At 38.3% G+C, this 25,316-nt stretch overlaps 1 protein-coding gene across 5 annotated transcripts in view; it reads right to left on the bottom strand.

Annotated features, from left to right (window-relative positions):
• The window catches only part of SH3KBP1 (SH3 domain containing kinase binding protein 1), a 237,431-nt gene that overhangs the window by 45,752 nt on the left and 166,363 nt on the right, over window positions 1–25,316 (bottom strand). For all 5 annotated transcript variants that reach the window (XM_074814691.1, XM_074814693.1, XM_074814692.1 and 2 more), the window contains 2 exons: window positions 20,000–20,075; window positions 9,129–9,223 (listed from right to left, as the gene is read on the bottom strand). In XM_074814691.1, the coding sequence (XP_074670792.1) occupies window positions 9,129–9,223; window positions 20,000–20,075 (171 nt within the window). The remainder of the gene's footprint in view (window positions 1–9,128; window positions 9,224–19,999; window positions 20,076–25,316) is intronic.

The raw sequence follows: 25,316 nt of genomic DNA, 5'->3' as shown, positions 1-25,316 counted from the left end.
AACACCAGTTGCATCTTTTAATGCTTAAGAAGTCAAACAGTTAAATTTTTCTTTATCCATAAGCTCCAAGGTTCTACTAAGAACACTCTATGGAAGGAAATGGGAGAAACTGTCAGAAATAAGACGTTATTTCAGCTGTGGTTACACTACTCTTTCCAGACAGTGTTTTTTACTGGAAGGCACAACAAGAAGATACCTCTCCAGAAGACACAGTCTGTTCAAGAACTGGTCCAGGTTATTGGGCCCTTCAAAAAAGAAACTGGCTGAGAATAATGAATGACCTACAGTACCCAAGATGTTAGAGGATCTAGCAGACCAGATACATTTTGTCTGTTAAATCTGTTTCAGGCTAGATCTAACCTTTCGACTTTACACTCTGTGACTAAATAGTTTAATCAGTAATGAAGCTGAAATGCTTTGATGAAATATTTGTACAAACAGGAAAAATTATGTTGCTCATTGAACAAAACAATCTCTTCTGGGGATTCACTTCACTTGCATTGTTCAGTCAGCAGAATATCATGGAGAAATAAATATCTTCCATGTCATAAAACTCTAGCAGTCCAATATTCAAATTAAAACTAAATTAGCCAACACAAAAATGAAAGGTGGTGCTAGTAACTGACATAAATTATGCCTCTGATGACCCAAGATACGATATTTACATAATTACATTTTTTGTATTTAGAAAGATTATAAATACATAGAACAAAACATTTGAAGGATTATTTAATGCTATTACTACTTAGATCACAGACATCTTAGGACCAGGGTCCTAATTACAATTACTAATTACTTGGCACTGTATGTGCATTTTTACTTTCCCTTTAAATAGCTCTCCCTACCCCAAAAAGGTTGGACTTCAGATAATACCATCAAACCAGCAGGTGAACCCAATATTCAGGATAAAAGAAAGGATGAAGCTAAGCAGTGAGCCTAAAGCCCACATTGTGAAAAATAATCACAGTTTTCCAGACGCCTCAGCATTTCAGTCATATCTTTTGTAAGCAGAGAGCAGAAAAAAATTTCTTTCCTTTTTTATCTTAAAATATGTCACCTTTTTAGATTAGCTTGGCTGTATTAAACATACTTAGAAATAAACCTAACTCTTTTCAAATGATGCAAATCTTGAAGCATTGCATGCATGGGGGATCCTACAACTTCACCTACTTAGTTTGGCATGACCTTCCATTTGTCAAAATTCAAATTTGGGACTTCCCAGGAACAACAGAATCCCTTCCTCTGAAGGCACTGCTGTAGCACTGTGATCAGTGATAACACGAACAGGAAAAGAGAACTTCAGTGCATACTTAAAAAAATAATATTATAAATATACTAACAAGAAGAACATTCAAGTGCTGGCTGCTCCCCTCTCCCCTGTATATGCAGTTTATTTAAATGCTCAACTCAAACATTAGTGTTTCAGTAATGCTTCTAAAGATACCAGTGAAATGTAAGCTGCACCTGGTACCTTATTAAACATATTGTCAGGCTTTATCTCTACACAGACCTTACTTAATGCCCCATTGCCAACCACAGCAGCCAAGAAATGCTGCAAGATATGAATAAGTGTTAAAAATTTATTTATAAACATTTAAAGGTCTTGGCCAAGGATACGGTCTAGGCAAGAAGAAAAATGAAAGGACAATTACTCACAGTCTGTTTTCCCTATAACTTACCAAATATATCAAATAATTTTAGAAAATGAACATATTTATTTGATCATCGGTGTCCCCACAAGTTTTATATAACTGCTTTTAGTCACTTACATGAGGAAACAGTCATGCTTCTATCCCGTGACACAAGTTTTACCCCATGCACTTGCCACATACATTAGCAGCATGTCAGAAGTGTCTCGTTCTGCAGAACCTACTCCAGCTACCATCCCACACGGCACCGTGGCTTAAAAACCCGCAAAAACCCAAGCCTTCTCATTTCCATTAGGTCAAAACCTTCAGAGGAAGGTTTCAGGTCAGGAATAGTGACCCTACTGCTAAGCCAGTCTCTCAGCAGGCTGCTGACTGCAGAGGCAGTCCCGTTCCTTGTGTCACCCTTTCCTACTCACACATCCCTGCGTGTCCTGTGGCCAAGGTTGTCAGATGCAAGGCAAAAGGGCAGGAGCAGAACCATCCCTTTCAGCAGCCACCTACTATCAATCATGTAAAACTGCACCCTCAGCATGCACACTTCGCAAAATAATTTCTTGTATGAAATCAGCAACTTTGGTATGAGCAGGTTTCTCAATCAGCTAAGGAGGTGGGATGTCTCGAGGGAAAAACTGGTGCTGAACACAGCGTAGGAGGCAAGGAACATAGAAAGCAGATTAGGTATGGCTATTAGGTCTGGCCAAAGACGTGTTGAATAATTCATGGTTATCTCAGTAGAGAAAAGGGCATGCACCAAGACCCTTTAAGGTATTGTCCTCTCTGAGGGGAAAACCTATTTATTTCCAAAGGCAAGCAGTAAGTGCCTTTATTGCTTACATGTTATTCTTTAAACAGAAAACATCATAAAAGCTTTCTTAAAGCTAGCATAAAAGCCTTCTTAAAGCTGGACATTATTTGATGTTTATTTACTGTATTTCTTTCAGTTTCTGTATGCAAGATTGTTGCAGAAGTTGCAAATGCTCAAAATATCTTGTATTAAAACCCCAAATAGGGACATCTGCATGGCCAAATATTTAGTGTCAACAAAAATCCACTGTGTTGTTCTGACAGAAAGCCATTTTTATCTTTTATTAAACCAGATTATACTTTCCCCTGCATAACCTAATTTTTTTTATTGTTATATTAGTAAACTCATTTCTAAAAATGAGATAAAATATTTTAGCTATCAATGAAAATCAAAATTACCTGAATGACTATAATGAAATATGACTAAATTTTTCCCTTCTTTCAAAAGAGAGAACCTTAAGCCACCATGCTTCTGCTTTAAAAATTTCTGTTTTCTTGGCCAATTAGCTTTATTTTTAATGACCTCAAATATTATAACTTTTTTTTTTACCCATAGAGCAGAAAATACCAAAACTTTCATCTTAATATGGAAAAATGAGTGATACTGTCTACCAAGCAAATGCTCATACTGAAAGAAAAACTGAAAGTCTTCTAATTCCCCCACATATTTCTATAACCAAGGGTTATAAAATTTGTGTGTGCCACCTGCAATTAAAAGCATACAGAACAACTCAGCAATGAAAAAAAACCCCACAGAAACAAATGCAGGCACCAGATAAATTTCTACCCTAGTGACATCACAACCTAGCGAAATGTTCAATTAAATGTCAGCTAGCATCCTCCTCTATCACACTGGCCAGCTACTGCTCCTTCCCCTGCTCACGGCCTCAACCCACTGGCAAGACTCTTGTACATAGCACTTATTAATTTCATCCCTTTAGGAGCCCCCTGCATCCATCAGAGCAGCTGTTTTCCTTCACAACCCTACGCAGCCAAGTTCACCTTGGCAATCACTCAGCTAAAGAAAGTGCTCTGGACAATTACGTCCTGCACCAGGATGAGCATTTAAAGGTGTCGTAAGAGAGAAAACTGGGAGAATTGTTTTGGCAAAAGGGCCATACTTGGGGTAACTGTCTAGAAATACAGTGAGGGTGAAATGAAGTGCCTAACAACTACCCTAAGAATTGAAAAATATTAAGCGCTCTGCATAAGGATAGATTCCATACTCTAACATGGTCAAACACACAGACCAGTCACTGCAACAGTGAAAACACAACATTATTAAAGAGGCTATCAAGACTGAATCTCATTTCATTGTTTCCTTATACCATTCTAATTGTCTGTACATGCTTGTCTGTCTTACCACTTGATTGCATGTGCTTTGGGGCAGGGACTCACCAAATGTTCAGCATTTTGAACCACAAAATTCACAGTAAATTATTAATAATAAGACCAAAAGCAATTACTATCTTTGCAAAAACTGATTGCCATTATGTTTATTTTTAGAGACTAGGTTTATAGCTCTTTTTTCCCCAACACAGAAGCACTAAAAATTGGATTGTCATTAAATATCAGATAATTTGTCATGAAAGTCTTTCACTAGTGACAGGCATTCCCTTGTTGTGTCTTTCACGATACCAATGCATCAATTTTCTAGTACTATTTGAAAAGCACCAGCAAGGTTTTGGAAGGCTGTATCTCACTGATGTTTTCTTTTTCACCTCGTTAATCCTTCAGATAGTTTTGATGAATCACAAGGAGACTGGACACCCCCCATGAAACTCCTCATGAAAGCTCTTTTGCAAAATCAGAAAGGACCCCCTACTACGTTCATCGATCACTTCAGTGCAACACACTCTTACCGCTAATCTCACGTATTCAGCTCTTAGCCTGTAGCAGGAGAAGAAAGGCTTTGCAATCCAGGTAGGTGGATGCTGAGAGAAAGCCAGGTGGGATATGCAGAGCAAGGCACAAGATTATTATTCCATCTGATATATTGATAGCTATCAATTTCAATACCTTGTAAATTCAGAATTAGCAGAATTGCCACTAATACTGCCCTCCACTACTTCTACTCTGATAATAAGTGTTCAGGGGAGGATACTTTTCCATTATTGTCAGCTTTTCAAATTAGCAATGATTTTTGAAGTAGTTAATTTTATTTATCCAGACCGTTTTAATTCCTGGGAACAAAGTGGTCTCTACTGCCTAGAGCTCAGGTAGATTGATGCAGCGCATTGAAATCTTTCACACTCTTACAAGTAAAACTGCTTTCAAATGAGTGCACAGCTGCCAGTATGTACCTGATGTATTTGCTTTGAAATTATGTAGCTAGTACTATTGATTCCTCACAGAGGTCATTTTTTGTATGCCAGTGAAATCTCCAGAATCCTATGCATTTTGTCAGAATTTATCAGAGCTACTAAGAAATTTGTAGTGTTTGCCTAAAGAGTCTTTATTAACACTGGAAAGTAGCCTACAGTAGCTATGTTTAAAAGTGCTGGAATGAAAAATCCTAAAATAGTTTCAAGATGACAGTTGTAAATGTCACGTGAATCTTCTGTTGCTTAACAGCAACTCTACTTATTACAAGTACAATCTCCAAAATCAATATTTGAGCACGATAAAACATCTGTTTGCCACTCTCCTTCAGCTGCATTGTGCAGTCACTACCAGCGTTCTTGTCCTTATCCAAATGCTGTCAGGAACATGTTGAAGACACTAAAAAAATTACCAAAGGAACACAAAATTACAAAGACTAACCTACAGGGTCAATCTCATGCCCTCTTGCCATTCATACCTTTCAGCTTATGAATGTATTTTATCATCAAATCGCACAACGATCACCTTAACTGTACAAGTAAAATTACTATATTTTGCTTTTTGTTCCCTTCCTTCCAAAGGTGTATTTTTCTCAGACCCCTATTTGCAAAGCAAAGCTACCAGGTCTACTGTTTTATTGCCTTGAAGATGAAGTTTTTACCTTCCTTTACAAATCTGGGCAATATTTTCTGTTTTTTAATCTTTAAATATTTTGCATGAAGGAATTAAAGTACTACCGTTTGTCCACTTTAATTTCCAGTAATTAATAAATAAAACCTCTTCTATGGATCTACAAGGATATTTGCTTCACTGGAGAAAATGAGGACAGAAAAAGCTTTTAGAGAAATTTTCGGAACACATTTATGTGAAGTTTGTTTATGCTTTTCTTTTAGTCTTTTAGGTAAATTTTAACCTATGAGAAAACAACAGTTACCACCATATGTTTGGACTCTATCTCATCACGTATCTCTTCCATGATTTCGGTCTGCAGTTCATAAAAAAATGACTCAATATGCTGTTTAATCAGCAATAATTTTTGGCTATCATCCTCGCATAATGCCATTCTCCGCCTTATATCTCCCAAAATACATACCATTCGGACTAGTAAATAATCAGCCTCTACTGACTTACTTCAGTGTTTACACAAAACTTATCAGCACATTCTCCAAGTCACTAGGGAAGTCACTTGTGATTCAGCAAATCCATTCAAAATATTCTTTGGCTGTTTCATAAAAAACCTCAGATATTCAAATTCCCTTATCATAGAGGCCTAAGGAAAGGTCTGATCAGCTTTTGATTCAAGACCTCAACATCCATCAAAACAGAATGAGAACTTGACACAGATTCTGCAAAGGCCATGACAAAAAAAAAGTTTGTTCTTTATACTAAATAGATATTTTATGATCTTGACAAAGGGACTTTTATAACTAATTTAGCTGAAAAAAAGAGAGAGATCTGATATAATCTTATACCTTTTATCTGAAGGGCACTGTTAAAATGGTGGTTTTGAATTCTGCATTTACTGATATTACTCCTTAGTAATTCTTTCAACAAAATAAAGTTTTATCATTTTAAGATGCATATCAGACTAACAGCTTCCTCACACACATATTCTCACATCTGTGTGCACAAATACACAGGCTTTCCTAGTAATTTACTATTTAGCTCATTTAAGTCATTCCCCTTCCTCTTAGCACTTATCAAGTCCTATCTTATCTTCATGCTTTTAAGATTCTTGTAATGCATTTTACATTATTTTCATGAGATTTCTCTCCCAGTCTGGTGTCACTCACTCATTACTTCAGCCACTTCACACATTCTCACCAATGCTGTTGTTTTCAATTAAATGCAAATTCAGTACAAGCTAAAATCCTAAGTCTTCAACATTCCTATAGATCTGACTGTGTGAAAATAGATTAGCCTAGAAAGGGACTTTTCATACCGAGAATTTGTATGACTTTCTGGTTTTAGTGATTGCAACAAAATACGTTATTTTATGATAATGCATCTGTGGTTGTAGGAAGTACTATGACACACATCTCCTCCTTTAAAGGTAACAATCTTCTCTCTTTGGGTCTAGGTAATTGGGAAGAATAAATTCTGTCTAATCCTCTCCAGCATAGAAAGCAAACCCTACTAAACAATTTATTGCCAATAGATTAAAAAAAGCCTCTGTAATCTGATAGCAAAGCAAAACCATAGTAATGGTACTCCATACGTTTCTATTTAATTCCTCTTAGTATGGATCACTAACTGGTTATGGAAAGGACTCTCTAAGCATGGTGATTTAAATTTCAGGTAAAAGGCAACTCTCTAGCAGAAGCCATTAGTGGGCAGAAAGGTGAGGCTGACTTTGTTATTGCTGACTGAAAGAAAAATTACAAAAGACACCTGCTTCAGATGATTTGGACTAAAATGAAGCTACTATATTGCATGGTAGAGCATGAAGGAGACCCCACTGTTTTCAGAACACTACAGCAGGGAACCTGACTCCACATCACTTGAATTTTATTTTTTAAACTATATGTTAAAAACAGATGAAAAAAACCCACAAGTCTGATTGCAATGAGGTCTGCAAACCACAAAAGGATCTGCAAAGTGACTGCTTGTTAAGCACTGTTTCTTCAGTATCTCAGATTAGTTCAAACACAGCATAAAAAAGCACCCATGGAAAAATGCCAAGCCTTTTTGCATTGAGATCCCCCACTCTCTAGAGGCATGGTTTTATGCAATTTTTCAGAGACGTGATATACCACAGAAAAATGAAGAAAAGTGAATAAAATGTCTGCAGTGGCTTGATACCATCAGGCTAGAGAGTAGAAAGGACAGAGAATATATTGACAAACTTCTCATTGCATGGTTGGGAAAACTGATTAATTCAGTCAAATCATTAGCTCAGTTACTATAAAAGACAAATATCCTTCCATTGTGGGGGCAGAAGCAGCAGGAAGAAGAAAATGGGAAAAAGCAAGCAAATGAAATCTCATATTGAAACCTCAATAAATTAATTGTCTCTTTATCTAAGTATACTGAAGAACACAGCTTCACCTGAAGACCAGCTGCCTCAGAAAGTTAAATCAACCTGGGCAATAAAGCGTAAAGTAGACAGGAACAACATCTTAAAAGCAATTTCCATGATCACAGACACTGTTAAATACTCACACAAGAACATTCTAAAACCAGGCAAAGCCAAACAGTTTTCAAGACAAGGTAAACAAAAAAGTCATTGAGGGAAAGTCATTAAAGGATATTTAATGTACACAATTTATTTTTTAAATTTGCAGTTTCTCTTCCTACAAAATGTCTGATTATTTTTCCTCAATTACATGTATATTCTTCAGGACAAAGATGTCCTCTAGGATTGCAAATGGCTTAGTATATAGCAAACACTGCCCCAGATGTATTTCCCAAGGTTTTTGGGTTTTTCCACCCAGGTGCCAAATTGCGGTCTAGTAACAATTTCTTATGAAACTTATCAATTATAGAATTCATTCTTTTACTTTCATATAAGCACAAACAACAACAGCAATATTGTGCACATCATTATAATTCATCTTCATCATGCAAAATCCACAGTCCTTTCTAGTTCGTAGCTTTTTTTTTCCCAAATACTTATGTCCAGCAGTCAAAAGCATTTAAACAAACTGTGAAGTCTTTAAACAAGAGCAGGAAACTAAGTCCACCTAAACTATAATCCATTCTAGTAACATGTACTAGTAACAAAATCCATTTGTAACATGGTGCACAGCTCTTCTAAAAGAAAGCCAACTGTCTACTCACCATCTTATTGTATAATTTTTTTGAGATTTAGTATAAATCCTGGCACTGGTTTTTCATTTCTCATCTTAAATAATTTCAAGTAATTTTAAAGAAAAGAACACAGATCTAAAATTATTTAATTCAATTTCTGTTTTATCATCTTTTTCTGCTTTACCATAGTGCTAAGGGTGGCTACATTTTAAATAAATGTTTAGTTCATTGAGCTAATTTAGGTACATTATCTCCATCTAACCCAAAAAAAGTCTAATTCACAATTTCTACAAGAAAGATAACTCACATACCTAACAGAGATGTTCAAAGCCACTGCTTTCTTGAGTCTTCGAGTTTATTCTCTAGGCTTCTATGTTTGTTACAGATATGAATTTACAACTTATGTGGATCTGCCAGCAGATTCAAATTAAAATTAATCGTATAAACTTGTATACTAAAGAGCTGGTTTTCACTTAACATTATCAAGGTAAGGCTCTAAAGCACGAGAGGAAGGACACTGTCAAAGGCACAAATAGGGGTTTTATGGCAATTGAATGATGCTGATTTTAATCCTTGCTTTTATGAGAAAAATATTGCTTTTACCTTACTGATAAGTGTGACGACATCACCTTCTCGGATTGTGAGTTCATCATCATTCTGTGCTTCATATGGAAATATTACCTTGCAATACTCCTTAGCTGAAAGGAAGAACATTCAATGTGATAAATTATCACTTTATAACAACTGCTTATCCAAGGGTGAAAATCTTCATAAAATGTTCCACAAGTGTCTCTTCATGCTGCTTTATTTTCTTGCCATCTTTCTCTTTGTATTTTAGACCTTCATAAACAGTATGAAATACTTAAAAAACTGCACACTGATAAGCATTCCCACACACGTTATCCAGGGAGTCAGCTCCACAGCCCCTAGAACCATTATCTCAGATAAAATTGCTCCAGACAGCAACCTGCCACAAACCATTTCCCTTGGAGTAAGACTGTATTTGACACTTGCTTCAATAGTTCCAGTGGTACAGGCTTCCACCATATCGCATAAATTGGAAGCGTAAAGGACCCAGTAGGTTGACATAGCTTACTATCCCCTGGTGTGCAAGAAAGGAGATGTTTCTGAATATATAAAGATGATAAAATAATAAATAATACATTAATAAATGTAAAGGCATTCATAACTAAACCTTCTGTACTCTCAACATAAAAGAGGTTTGAGTATTAGTCTAAAGATTCCTCTTCCGTTTTCCCTTTACTGGCTATAAATAAGGGCATCATCTCAACTTTCATCTGGAAAATACAGCAGCCAGCACTCCTACTCAGAAATCATAAAAAGCAGTTGTCATAAAAAGAAGTTACTTACAATATGTTGCTGTGCAACAGACAAGTATGTCAATGTGCCTTACAATAAAAAGGGAATACGTTAAATAATGTATAAAAATATGTGATACTCTAAGACAGCAGGTTTAAAAAGACCAAAGAAACACACGCAGGAATTACTGGACCTTTTGTAGAAGGGCATGTGACTTTGTAGAAGTGTTCACCTCACTTCAAATGTCTCAGTTTTGATGACCTCTACCTCTAGTTAACTGTCATGTTTGATGCAGAGAAACAGGTACTTGCAGGCCACAGAAATCTAAAGTAATTTGAAACAACAGGACTTATTTCTTTATACTTACTCTAAAGAGAACCTGCATTATCACACTTGTGGGTATTTAAGGCTTCACCAGGGAGGTCATTTCAGCTGCCCAGACACTAAGTGCCATTTCAGACACTCGTGGGTATGTAAGACACCCGCATGGTTGGCAGATACAATGCACAACCTAGGGGAGAGCCAGGTCCCTCTGGCCTGGCAGCTGCAGGCAAGCCAAAATACCCTGGGGTACCTCGAACAGCTCCAGATGCAGGCTACTGATTTCAGACCTCAGGGTTCAGCGTGGTATCTTGGATTCAGATTCAGGCACCTGATATTAGAAAACAACGTCAGTGCCTACGCTTGCACTGCAGTTGATGAAGATCAAGTCACTAAAGTGAGCGAAGCCTTGAGAGCTGCTCTCACCCTAAGACAGAGAGCTCTTCACCCTAAGAGCAGACACCTACATTTGATTAGCTGGATCACACTCTGAACTCCTTGGACACCACTGACAGATCTCCACTGAGACCCATGGGAGACCAGACACCAAGCTCACATGCATACACCAAAACTTAGGGCTCCGACTCAGAAGCTGCATCCCAACTGCTGAAGTTTAGTGACAGGAACATCAACCTTAAATAACGTGCATGTGAAGGGTTGCTGTCTGTAAGTACAACCAGCCTGGGAAATGAAATAGTACTAATGGGGAAGAGGAAAGCTCTTCAGTTCACGCACTGCCACTCAGAAATGACATGAATTTTATGTGCTGCTGGTTCAGGTAAACAAGAATTTCTTAGGCTTCACAGATTTATTGTCCTGAACACAAAAATTTAAATTTATCCATGATTATTAGCAGTTGATTTTCTGGCCCAGCTCGGTACTGGGTCTGGCTGGGATAGAATTAATTTTCTTCACAGTAGCCCACATGGTGCTGTGTTTTGGATTGTGACTAAAACACACCAGTGCTTTGGCCATTGCTGAGCAATACCCGCACAGCACCAAGGCCTTCTCTTTTCTTTTTCCCCATTCTGCCTCTAAGTAGGCCAGGGCCAAGCAAGAAGCTGGGAGGGGACACCGCCGGGACAGCTAATGCGAGCTGTGCAAAGGGATATTCCGTGCCATATAACCTCCTGCTCAGCAATAAAAAAGGATGGGCTTGGGGGGTGTTGGTCTGGGAAGTAACCATTGCTTGGAGACTGGCTGGGCATTGGTCTACTCGTGGTAGGTAGTAAATGATTGCCTTTGCATTGCCTCTTCCTTTTTCATTCACTTATTAAACTGTTTATATCCATGAGTTTTCTTGCTTTTGCTCTCCCTATTCTGTCCTCTAAGAGGGAGCAAGTGGCTGGGTGGATCTTAGCTGCTGGCTGGGGTCAACCCAACATACCCCCTCTCATGTCTCTAAAGAAACGAGTCAGATGAAGAAAACAAATATGATTTTTGAAAAAAATATGAGCAAGGGAAAAATAAGCCTCTTTCACTGTTTCTGAGAGCAGGGAACACTGTCAAATAAACATTTGGTAACACTGCCAAACGACTGGGCATGTGAGAGCCACCAGGTCACAACTCAGATTTCAGGCGATGAAAGGGATGTCTAGCTGCTAGTTTACTGCATTGTGGAGCAAGGGTTTGGGTCTCTCTTCATCGACCCAGCTAGGATGTTTCACCTGCTCACTATCTTGTCTTCAAGTCAGTATAATAACATCTTACATAAAACCTGGTGGAAAGTTGGCACATATTGACCTAGGTCAGGTAGATGCAGAGCAGCATGTAAGAGAAACATGAGATTCAGCACATTTTTACACTTCAGTGTGCATTCTCCCTTAAATAATCATGGGGGTGTTTTTTCCTATTCTGAGAGTATTCACATCCTGAAAAACAGCTTTGCTAAATAATAGATTGAGTGAATTAGTACAGAGATGATGTAGATATAATACTGTACTTAAGAAGCTGAGTGCTGCACACTCAGGGAAGTCCCTGGTTACTGAAACAGCTTAGTACTTCTTTTTTGGGACATAGAACAGAAGCCAGGATGGGTTCTCAGAGGCAAACACCACCTGGGCCCAAGAAGGATCATTCTTGAATGTCCATTCTCAAGTACATACATTGTTTCTTCATTCAATAACACTACAATCTCAAGATTAGGTGGGAAGCCAAGCACAATGCACAGCTCATCAACAGAGAAGAACAGCCACTACACCACAGTAATGGCACTATTCTGAAAGGATGACAGCAGTGCAGCTCTCACCCAAGGTGTGGATGAATCCCAGATTAAAGAATATTTTGAATAGCAAGTGTCCAGGGAGCTCATGTCTCCTGAGTCCTATAACAGGCAATCCTCCCGCAGCTCCCCCTTGCTATTTGAAGAGTGTGAATTTGAATCATCTTTCAAGATGAAGACCCTGACAGACAAGAGTGGAGAGAGGGCTGTGCTTTCAGCATCTGACAAAGTCAGTTGATAATCAGGAAAGTAAATGCTCTCTTTTTTTTCTTTTTTTGAACTCTTCCTTTAAAATATGTGTCAATGTGGATCTCATAGTAAGTGGCTGTCAAAAGCAGCAACACTTTAACCAAAGAACTAATAGTTCTTTCACTCATAGCAAATGGCTGCACATCTTTGGCTTCTGGTTTTGATGTCAAGAACTCTGTTCTTGCATGACCTGTCTGTCCTCCCAACCAAGCTCTTATCTTTTTTCTTTTTTTTTTTTTTTTAAAAATACCCAGATAGCAGAGGAACAAGGAATTAAACTAGAGAAAAATGTCAAAAAACAGATATTAAGCTCAGCCAAACGCTGATGCAGTTCACAAAGAGCCAGGAGACAATCTTGTGAGAGGCATAAGAGAGAGCTGAAGGAGGCTAATGGCCACCCTGTGCTCTGAAGGCTGGCACAAGAACACAGGGTGAAGGCACAGCCATGGAAAAAAATTCAAGGTTTATGTACAGTAGAAGTCTGGACTCCTTAAGTGCAATTTGCACTGACATACACTACATCAATACATTCCTCTGCCTAACAAGGACCCTGTGGATCATGCTGCAACAGAGCTAGGTCTCAACAGCACGGATGGGTTTGTGAAGTGTTAAGGCTTGGACAATAGACCCAAGCCAGAGTTGACCTATAGATGAATCCTGTATATTTTATAACTGATAACCATTGTGCTAATAGGTATTATACTAAGTTATAACAAACCACCTATTCTGATGTAAAAAGTGGAAGTATTGAAGCATGAACAACAGGCCCTGAGCCAAAGCTGCTAACTCAGTATGTAATCATTAGTGAAATATGTATAGAAGATGTAGCTATCTTGAATGTATCTTTATCTTTCTTTGTGTGTGGATAAAATAACAGGGTCATGGAGACAGTTGTCTGGCTCTGTGACCTGTTGTGTGATCTTGCTCATAATCCAATTAGATAAGCAGGGAAACTCCCTTAGCTTCTCCCTTGAGCCTTGGCCAGGCTCTGGAGGAATCTAATGTGAGATTCAATCCAGATATTTCTGCTTAAAACAAAGGTGCCACCTATTCTGGCTTGCTGATTTTTGGGTATATAAGGCTGGACCCTCTTGCAGCAACTTTGGATGCCTCACCTATGGGTGGATGCACCACATAGGACTTCCCACTTGCAGGGAAAGTCTCTCCAAATCCTCGCTGTAACCGGGGCTCCCCAGCGACTGCGGATCTGGATGATGGTAACGTATGCAAGTGGTGATGTATCTTTCTTAATCACTATTCTCTCTCTCAGGTAGTAACGATTTGATGCATTACCCTGTATTTTCCTATTTGTTTAAGTGCACTAATCTGTCTTTTCTTACTGTATGTTTTCTGTATTATTCTGTTACATTTCTTACTGTATGTTTTCTGTATTATTCTGTTACATTATTTAGTTATTTCCAGTAAAATACGCCTACTCTTTTCACTCTGGTGTCCGAGTTTAATTGGCATCCTTGATCAGCAAAACAGTTTGGAACAATGTAAGTGACTGGACAAAATCAGCTTTCAAACTTCTCCTAAGGGAATGGTAGACCAACGTGATTTGAGTACGTAAAATTAAAGACAACAGGACTCAAAATCATATGAACCTCTAAAATCAGATTAATAAAAGCAGAGAAGAATCTAATGGGTTATGTCACTTCAGTACTAAAATTGTCCTTACTCATCAGAGCACAATACCGCAAGAGGATGCAGAAGCACTTAATTTCAACAGTTACATTTAGATAGGAAGGAAGAAAAGACAAAAGGAAATACTAATTTCAGACACAGCACTGTAGAGACCACACTGGAACTTGCTGAATTTGGGGGCTTTCCAAGTGAAAAAAAATGACCAAAAACCTAAAGGTCAAAATAATATATCCTATTACAAGTCTGGTAAACAGACTTAGCCAAAATGAAGCTTCAAACTAAGATACCAATATTAAGCATCTCTCAACTGTAGATGATAAATCTCATTTTTACATTTGACATCCAAGGCTGGGTTTATACATCACAGATGGTTCTTCCAGAAGCCTCTCTTTTTCCCTCTGACCTGAAGACATCTTAAAAATATACCTGCTAATAAACTGCCAACAGCAGACATCTTGGAAACAATTAGAGGGGAAAGAAAGATGATATTCGTGAGCTATTCATTCCTCATTTATTAACTCAACAATAATTGACTCTCTCAGACCACAGAGTCTCTCCCTGCAAACTCACAGCTCCTCCCTAACAAAGGAGAACAACCTGCCATAGGCAATGGGCATTGCTCAGGGAACTGAGTGAGCAGATAAACCTTACAGCATATCTTACAACTCAAACAGGCTAGATCTAAGGCAGGATGTTCAGCTTCTGGCCCAACATATTCTGAACTGAGAGAGAGCTTGGGCTAGGTATAATCCCATTTGAAAATAAGTACCCTTGCCTACATCCTGTGATTTTTGAACTGTACTTTTTCAATAGATAATGATGACACAACAATAAGCACCTTCTCTGTCCATGTCGTTCCTCTTCTTGTCCTTTGGAAGGAGGAATAAACCCACTGATAGCTTCTCTGATAGACTCCAAGGGCCCAGGTTGACATGTAATTCCCCTTCCCAGCATCATCCTTATAGCTCAGAAGGGAGACGAAAAAGCAGGAGCAAAGAACTAGATATTTATCACAAGTGGTCTGTCACTGCCCACACTTTGTTGAGGAAAAAGTCTCAGGACCATCCTAAACACTATAAAGTGGCTATCCTCTAAAAAGAACTGGATGTTTCAAAGGGGCAGTTAACATGCATCTCTGGTCAGCACCTTATGTCCCACAGTCTGTTCCAAGTTCAAAATGTGGCCTATTCAATACAGTCTCAAGCCCCCCAAAAAAATCATTGCCTCAAAGAGGGAGAACAATAGCAAGAGATAGCCTTCCTACAGAATACCGCTGCTTCATTACCTAGGCTGTCGCAAGCACTGTATTTCACCCACAGAATTCAGTGGCTCAATATGTATTTACAGTTGCAGTGTAAAGCTCTGATGTCAATGTATAGACCTTCTATATGACTTGGGGCCCTGCAGTACTGTAGCAGGTAAATTAATTTGTTTGTATTTTAAGAGCCTGGTTAAATATTATACTGTTCAAACCAGAACTGAGCAAACTCCATTTACTATATCAGTGGACCCTGCTCACTTTAAAAGCATGCCTCTTCTATTTGTTCTCCTGCCAGACTCTTATGATGAGCTCTGATGTTCAAGACAGCAGTCCACAGACAAACATACCTTCAAGCTTAAATTTCACAGGGGACAGTGACTCTGAAATTTGCTTTTCCTCTTAGGCCAGGATGACACCATTTCCTCCTCTTACCTCTGCTACTGCTTCCTTATTGTTAGGCAAGAACTGCTGCACCCCGTGACAAGATTTCCATCTCAGGTAACCCATCCACTGGACTGGATTCACCCTTCTCACTTTTTGGAAATTGACTGTTTATTTTTTTTGGTAAAACAAACAATAAACCTGTATAGTTGATTTCTGAGGCTTAAATATTTCCCCCTTGATGAAGTCTAAATCATAAACCAATCTATGTGTACATAAACAGTAATACTAAGGAAGAAAACGAGCACCATTAAAGTAGTATTCCTTGAGCTTAAGCTTCCTCTCTTTAACTATCACTCATAAAATGTTTCTGAAATCTGGTGTACAAAATCTAGTGAAAAATTACATCATTGTTACCAAAAACACAAACCAGATGAAAAAAATCCAAATGCTACATTTAGCAGAATTTGGTTTTAGTAATAATTGCTACACTCAAGGCTCATAAATGGATTGCACTAATAAATATTTTCACAGAACTTCATGAAATGCAAACTGTCAAAACACCACCTCATCAAACAAAAAATAGAAACAGAACTAATTAGAGCCCCATTAATCCAGTCTCAACTACTCCTTACACCTTCTACCATCATGCAAAAAGATTAGTTGCTTGCTAGGATTTTGGTATTCCTATGCAATGGGTTAACACAAATTGTAAACAGTGAGTGCAGAAATCAAATTAAGTGCCATGGTCAATGCCTTCTGTGATTTAGTGCCTTTGCTGTTTTGTTGTCTGATTATTTATGCTTCATTTTTGCAATCTCAGTAATCTGCAATAGTGCTCTCAGTCATTGTGGATATTTTTGCTTTGCTGAATTTTAGAATCCAGCAGAACTACTTAAAAATGTATATATTTTCTACGATATAGCTTTTTCACCACAAGCCACTTAAACTAAAAGCAAGCTACTTCACAGAAAAACCAATATATCTCACACTAGAGACAGAAATATAAACACACATGCATGCATGTGCCATCCCAGCTACATAAGAGATGGAAATGCAACAGCAGAATAATTCCCCTATAAGTCTAGACACCCACAAATCTAAACCAAACAGCTCTCCCCTCTTCTATTCAAAGATGCATTCTTTCATTCCTGAAAGGTTAGTGATGTTTTCCAAGGGACCACTCAACCTCTGTAAGGATTTGTGCTTTCACTGTGCTCTCCTTTTGAGCAAAATGTCCACTTTGGCCCTCACTCAAAATCCTAAGCCCTCTTTTTAGGGAGATTTACATGGCATATTGTTGCAAGATGTGTCTATAGAACCTACAGCTCTGTCTCTTGCTCTGAGCAAATCCCATTGCAGAATTTAGGCCATCTTGCATGTACTAAGAGCACATGCAAGAGGTAAGCACATCAAGTGCCCTGCTGCAAATCACTGCCCTATTGCATGAGAAAAGCTATAGGAAGAAAGCAGACTCAAATCAAGATGTGGGAAGAGTCAGCAACCATCACTCCATGCTGAAGCTCCTGTGGGCAGAGAGGGAAGATGGTACTGCTCCGTTTCCTCTCTCAGCAGGCTCTTTCACAGAGCAACCGCATTTTTTATCCAGTTGAGACTAAGGAATAATAGCACCATTCATGGAAAGAAATAGGTGGAAAATGAAAAATTGTATTATTCCTCTACCAATGTAATCTCTCTCTTGCTTGCAGCCTACATCTCCAGCAGTAATCCCAAGGGAATCTACATCATATAACCAAAAGCCCCCTCTTCATACTGGGCTTAATCTATGGATTTTTCTGTTTCTTGACACTTATTTGGACAATGGCATAATACCTGTTTTGCTCAGCAATTAAAGACTTCAAGGAAAACTGAGACACTATCATCCCAGGCAAAAGTGAAATTAGCTGAGGTCCAAGGTGAAACGATACTTTTATGTTGAACATTGCAATTAGAACATTCACCAGTTTTCTGAGACTGCAAACTTTCCTGGAGTCAATGCTTTTTCAAGCTTGTTTGTGGTAGGTTTTTAGGAGAAAGCAAAAATTAAATTTTGAAGAAATTACAAATACTAGACAGAACATAGTCCTATGCCAGACTGATCATACTCCTCACATCTGACTATCAGACGTTAACTGTATTATGAAAAAATTATTCCTCTGCCTATATCAAAAAACCAAACCAGACTAAAGTATGTTTCATTTTCACTGAAAGGTTTTTCAATTTAAATGAAGGACAACTTCAACTGATTGAAAAGTATCTCCTATGATACCATTTGAGGCTAAGACAATTATATATAACTACATTATATCAGACCATCCTACACATATGCTTCTCTTTCCCAAGCAAGAACAGGGATGCTAAAAATTCTACTGAGGCCCCAGAGATTCCAGGAAAGATAAAATGTCTTAAATAGTAAAGTTTAGGTAAAATTCATAGAACATGCAAAGATGCTGCACAAATAAGTAGGCCACCCTTCTCATCAGTTCTGGCAAAAGGATGTTGAATGATGTTTGCACACAACCATGGTGAAAATAGATGGCAATAGAACAAGAGGGATTTTCTGACCAAAAAGGCATGTCTGAGGGAAACAGTAAAAAGGTGAAAGAACAACCAGAGCCCAAAAGCATTGGTGGAGAAGTGTCTCTGTGCCAACTTGAGCTCAATGTGTCACTGTAGAAGGTACAGTTTTCTAACCATTGTTCAGAAGGTTTTCACATTCATTTATAAGTAGTGAAATATGAAACCCCAGTATCCTGGGAAGCGATTTAGTGATCAGCTTCGGCTGTCAGAAGTATGAGCTGACGTGGGAAGAGGCACCTGTCTCCCAGGCTGGCTTATCACATGAGGGTTAGTGCTGCAGGTGGGAAAGCCCATAGGACCACCCCTTCTAATGGCACCTGCACTCAGGTCAGCTTAACCTGCTCAAGCTGTAGGTTGGGAAAGGTAATTCCAAAACACGCTGGTTCAGGAGCCCTGCTCTACATTACCAGTTTGCCCATTTTTTTCAGTGTTTCAAGTTCTCATCTCCTCAGGGCAATTGAGTTCTTGCAGTACTTCCCATTAACAGCCTGGTGCCACAAGGGGAACAAGATAAGAGGACGTAGCAAGTCAATTAGCGTGGTGCAGCTAATGGGCAGTAACTCACTAAAAGCTGTTTTAAGCTGCTTTTGCAACTCTGAGCTGAAAACGTGTGGTAAACCAGGTCATAACCATACACTTCTCTCAGCCCCTGTTCTGCTGCTCCAGATGCTTGCCTTCCTATGTCTGCATGTGTTTCAGTTCTGAGACAAAATGTTATCTGCCAACTAAAGGGATAAACACATCAGGGAAGGAGGAGGACTGTACAAGACATAAAAACTCAACACTTTATATTATACTCAATATCTTTTCTAAGGTATGGCTATGTTCTCTTCCTTTGTATTCTATTCTACCAGAATCCATAACATTTAGTTGTAACTTTATATAAATAAAATCAAAAGATGGGGAATATATATGTAAGTTATTTGGTAAGCTAGTTATATATGCTTCCCTAGAACAGCACTGAGACCTGCCTAGAAGATTTAATTATTGCTTTTTGTTTACTAAGCATTGAAGTGATGAAAACAGAACCGAAGTTCTTGGACACTGTTCATTTCCCATACAAAGTATACCAGCCACACCAATTATTTCTGCTACATAAAGAAAGAAGAGGAAAAAAGCAAGGGCACTCACAACCAGGGATATTTTTCTATGACCTACCTACAAGTTACAGCCTGAAGTTGGATTTTATTCAACCCTGATTAATTCCAAAGTACCCTCAAGGCAGAAAGCTGATCATGTAATTTAATTTGATTTTTGGTGGCAGAAAACTCAAGGTAGGATTATCAGAGCAAAAACAACTCAGAGGATTCTGTGAAACAAAGTATTCTATCTATATATCACCTACTCAAAATTTATCCTAAATATATCTATCTGCATCCTCGCTTTTCATATATAAAGGACACTCTTCTAGCCAAAACCAAAGAAAAGTGTTCAGCTTGTTTTTAAGAGGCTTATTAGCACAAAGTGCAAAGAAGAAAATACTATGAAACCTACTTTTTGTTCTGCTGTCCACTTCTATTTTTGTTGGCTCCTGAATTGCTGTGGCTGGAGGTAATTTCTTCCCAACACTCTGAAAAAAAAAATTATTCTCCTTTAAAATTTGCATATTCAGTTAAAAGTTGGACAACATAAAAAACTGCAGCAGAAATACAAATTAGAGGAGTAGAAAAAGGACAGTAAAGAAACAGAGGCAAATTAAACTATACTTAGGTTTCTGTGGGGTTTTTGTCAGCTTCTTTTTAAAATGATAAAGAATTCGTAAAACGTGATCCTCAAATTTTCCCTTTAAAAAAAATGTTTACTAACACTTTTAAACAATATCCTCAACACAGTTTCAGGGAAGACTCACAGAAGTTTCACTGGTGGACTGAATATGTTAAGAAATTACTTAAGGAAAGGTGATATTCAGTACCAAAAGTAAAATGGAAAGAAGAGTGGGGGAAAAAAACCCTTGACTTCTGTACATACAAGGAGCATTCATTTCAGTCATTCTAGGTTGGGTGTGATTTTTAAGTTGACAACATCTCCTTAAATCGTTCCCATTTTTATTTATTTTGAGCAAAAATAACGAATTTACAGAGGAGTGCTACAATAATCAGTGTCAGACAGGTAAGCTGAAGGAACAATAAACAACTATTATCTGCCCTTAACAAAATAAAATAAAATTGGTGATTTTCATCTTTATGTATCTTCACCAATTACTATATGCATGCTATCCCCTCTCTCACTCAGCTCTTCTCCCTATCAAGAAAGCTGTCTAGCTTTAAAATCCCAGCCATATGTAGTTGAGAACATAAGTGTAATTAATACTTGTTTATATAGATATGAGTACTTAAAAGCCCTAGCTGTAGTTCAACATCCTTTTCTGGTAAGGTATGCATAAACACCACAGAACCTCCTTCATACTCCAGTGACCTTTTGAGTAAAAGCTAAGAGAAAAGACAGCTACGATTTAGTCTTAAAGGCATTGAGGACCTCTTGGGGACCATGAGAAAAGTACTGGTCAGTAAGAGAAGCAATAGGGGTACAGCACTTCAGGTAGTTGAAAAATTTCAAGGTGTATAAAGAATATGAAGAGCTCCATATTAGTCATTTTGTACACTGTGTCAAAATTTACCTATGAAAAGGAGTAAAATACACACACAGGGATTTTAGGCTGGCAAAAAGAGCACCTCTGGAAGAGAGGTAGTTTTGAGTTGTGTACAAGACAGTCATCGAATCTGTGTTGACAAGTAAGATAAACTATGAATTGCAATACCCAAAAGTGTCCTCTTCCAACTTAACTTGCAGGTGGCAGCAGAAACAACTGACCTTCTGATGAGCTTGCAACTCTACTTACAATCCAGAGCTTGTGAACTGCTGCAGAAGAGAGATCAACAACAAAACTCTACAGAACCTCACAACTTCTTTGCTGAGGTGGGAATAAGAGACGAGAAGCATTATCTGAAGCAGCGATCAGAGAGGTAACAGAAAAACAGGAGATGATGGACTCCTCCAAATCAGGAGAGAGAAAAATGAAGAAAAAAGCATGACTTGGTTGTGCTGAAGAAGCTCAAAGTCAAGAAGGATGATGATGAAGAGCTGATGCTCAGGTCTAGCTGGAAAGCAATAAAAATTGTACTAGAAAAGATATAAAGAAGAATTTGAAGCTACCGGGCATTCACACAGATAAAAGCACAGAATGCCTTCAAGATGAAAGCAAGACTGGGAAGACAGTTTTTGGTTCAAAGGCAAACAGAGCAGTTCAAGATAGCTGTACATCTCAGTACATGCTCATTCATGATCAAACCTTTATTCACAGTTCTGCTTCATAAAATGGCTTGGAAAATGATGAAAGCACGTACTCTAAACTGCACTGTTATCTAACTCAGAAAGAAATGCTTACTAAAGGAATATCCCAAAACTTTAATTTAGGGGAGTTTTTCATTTTTTAAAGATGAAATTGTTATTCAAGAACAATTAATTAAAGGAAAACATTTGGTAATTGCTTTATCATGCATGAATCATTGATCCCATGCGATGAAACCAAAACCCAGATAAACCCACAACAAGCTAACATTTAACAAGCTAAAAATCACAGCAAAAGAATCATGGGCAAAGAGGAAGAAACTAGTGTATCACAGTGGGAAGGGCATGCTGCAATGTAATTTCTCAATTTATAGAAGCAGATGCAAGTGCAATGCTTGAAAACATTCATTCATCTGTTCATTCAGAAGGAATGCCTGTGCAAGTGATAAATCAGCATGGGGAACCAACTGACTCCTTGTGAACAGAAAAAAGAATACCATCCAAACAAGGCTGTTCTTTTGTTGGGAGCTAGGAGACACGTCGGAAAGCAGTCTTTGCATGAGTTGCAATTTGTTCAGAAGAGAAGGTAAAAAGCCCAGGGAGCAAAGTGGCTGAAGACATGACTCTTTTTGCACATACAGAAATAGCCTGAAATCTATGGATAGAAGAAGAGCAGTGCAAAATTTGGTGTAGCACACGGAATGTGCTGAAAGATGACAGTGACCTACAAGATCCAAAGATCATTTATTGCGGAACGAGCAAAGTTGTCCCAGAATTCTGCGATAAGGAGAGGAAGGAATGTCTATATCTACTAGAAGGATACAGAAAGTCATAATTCAAACAATTTAAATGAGGGTTATGCAGAACCCTCTCCAGTGAGGAGAGACACCTGAATTTGTTGTGGGGGAGGGAGAGGAGAAGAAAAGTGGAACTGCTATTCTTTAACTTTAAGGGGATTGCACTCAAGAATTTATAGGGATGACACAAGCACCACTGACAGGAAAAAAGAAAAAAAATGGGTAACTATGGAAATCTGATTTCAGGTGGACCTGCACTGCCAAGATGTTTTACTCTTCCTGTAAAATGGTACTAAAGGAATTTTTTTTCAAATTATCATTTATGTTTACAATTGGTCTATACTGATTCATACATATGCATGGAAAACATTTGTTACTACTTTCTGAAAACAGCTCCATGAAACATAATATAATACCCATTTGTTCATTAGCAAACATGTAAGAAACTCTGCTCACTCTAAGAGACACTAAATCCTCTATGATCTGTTAAGTCTGATGGTTCTACTTTAATGGGATAAAACCTCAAGTATAGCTAAGATCTGTGTGATGGGAGTCCCAGATCAAGTAATATTATCACGGTTACCAATTTTTCTGACAAGAAAAGAGAAATGGGTGACAAACACATCTCCTCCCATATGAGCCAGAATCTTTCCTTCTGACCTTCCAACTGTTCTACATCACTCATACTCCCATACAGGTCAAATATCTACCAAATTTACTAGTAGCTAGGAGAACCAAGCAAGCCCAACTTAAATTCCTGCTGATCCAACACACATCTCCATAACATAGACTTTTCTTCTCAGGGATCAGTTACTATAGGGTATTTTGGTCTCTTCTCCAGTTAAGGGCCAGCATAATTTATCAAAATCTTCACTTCTAAAAAGGGAAACACAGGAGTAAACACTCTAATTGGAATGAACTGAAGATTTCAATATAATTCTTTCTCCTCCTCTGTTTTTCCTTTACATAGAAGGTCAATTCAGAAAAAAAAGTCCTCTAAGCCCTTCTAAACACATTGATCTATGCTGCAAAATACTGATATACAACTTCAGCTTTCACATTAGTCTTTTACCCGATTCATTCCTACCTATCAGGCTCAATATTTCCAAGAAGCAAGCACATCTTACCCCTTTGGGACACAGGCACAAAACAAGATTTAGAATTTGAAGACTTTTTGGGAATTTAGACACTCCAAATCCAAGAGCAGGATCCTCAACCCTGTCAGCATCTCCTGACATCTCCCAGCATAAACCCTCTCTCTTCATTTACCTAACTCTATCATTCTGTCAATAATGTTTGCAATAAAAAGTCACCGCAGCATGAACCGCAACACCCATAATGATACCCTCCCAGCACTGTCCTAATTGCCAGGGTGCAAAGACAAGTGAAATTCTGCATTTTCTCTCTGGCCCTGTATAGCTTGAATTCTTGGCTGCAGAATGGTTTCAGCACCAGCAAAAAGGGTAGCATATTTCTCCCTGCCTTTGCATCTCTAGCCTGGTGGTCAGAGACACTCCTGAAGAGTACCGTTTCAGTTTTCCTTTATCCTCCTCCAGTATGCGGATTACCATAAATCTCATTTCTAGACGGTGGCAGTCAGCTTTGTTCCACTTACATTACTCTGCAGATATCTGACTTGCTTAGTCCTGTCACACAAGAAACACGTGGTGGAAACAGAGTTCATATTTCCTGACTCCAAGCCTAGGTTGACTCCCAACGCACAAAAGAACATAACTTGTGTCCACTTGATCTTGATCATACTATTTCTGCAAGGCGAGTATAATTAGATTATTTAGCTGTCAGACACAAATCCCCCTAATCGCCTGACAAGTGAATCCTAAAGATGAAAGGGGATCAAGTGCCCTCTTGCTGCAGAAACAGCTGATAAAAGCATGAATAATGACCATGATTTGGTGTACAGATATTCAGAGGGATGAGACAGATTTAGCAGCAACCTGTCAGTATTAACGCTTGGTTTTATGAAGACAACAGAAGGATTGTCTAGCATTAAATAACAGGTTCTGTTAGCAAAAGATGGCAGTTTGGTACACTGCAAATCCCTATCACTGCAGACCAGTTTCCTCTGATACTGAATTAACAGTGATTACAAAAGTGGTTGAGGTGGCACACAAAGTCCTGTGAATGAGGCCATGGTACAATCTAAACAGTCTCATTTCCTTTCATTTATATATTTTGGCTCACCTGCAATCCCTGTAACAGCAGAGAACACCACAAGAGAAGCAGAGCACATAATGGGCAGCATACAAGTAAGTTTTTCTCACTTGAGGGCACTACAGCCCTTCCCTACAATTATACAACCTTGGCCAGAGGAAGAAAAGTAGACCTGTGATCAAGTTTCCTCCTCCATGATATTTTAAGGTTTTCTGTTGTTCTTGAAAACTGACTTGTCTATTTACTTTTGTTATTCAGGTCTAGAGTCTCTAGAACATTTAATCTGAAAATTCAAATTGAATTGTCACTTGTGCACCAGCTAGGTTCATACAGAAGATTTTGTTACACTTCTCTGCACTAAAGGAACACACTTATCCTTTGACTCTCTGTTAACAAATATAGGCTTCTCGAAGCAACAGCTTATTTAGAGGAACAAGGAAAAAAAAAAATTTACTCAGCATTAGTATTTATTCTGGAAAGTGTATTGAGGTCTTCACCCTAGATAAAATATTTTGGAACTGCTACTTGAAATGTAACTCCATGAAGATATTATT

Source organism: Strix aluco, chromosome 2, assembly GCF_031877795.1.
Source record: "Strix aluco isolate bStrAlu1 chromosome 2, bStrAlu1.hap1, whole genome shotgun sequence".
NCBI lineage: Eukaryota > Metazoa > Chordata > Aves > Strigiformes > Strigidae > Strix > Strix aluco.
The sequence above is the reverse complement of the archived record's forward strand: the minus strand, read 5'-3'. Positions and strand labels throughout refer to the sequence as shown.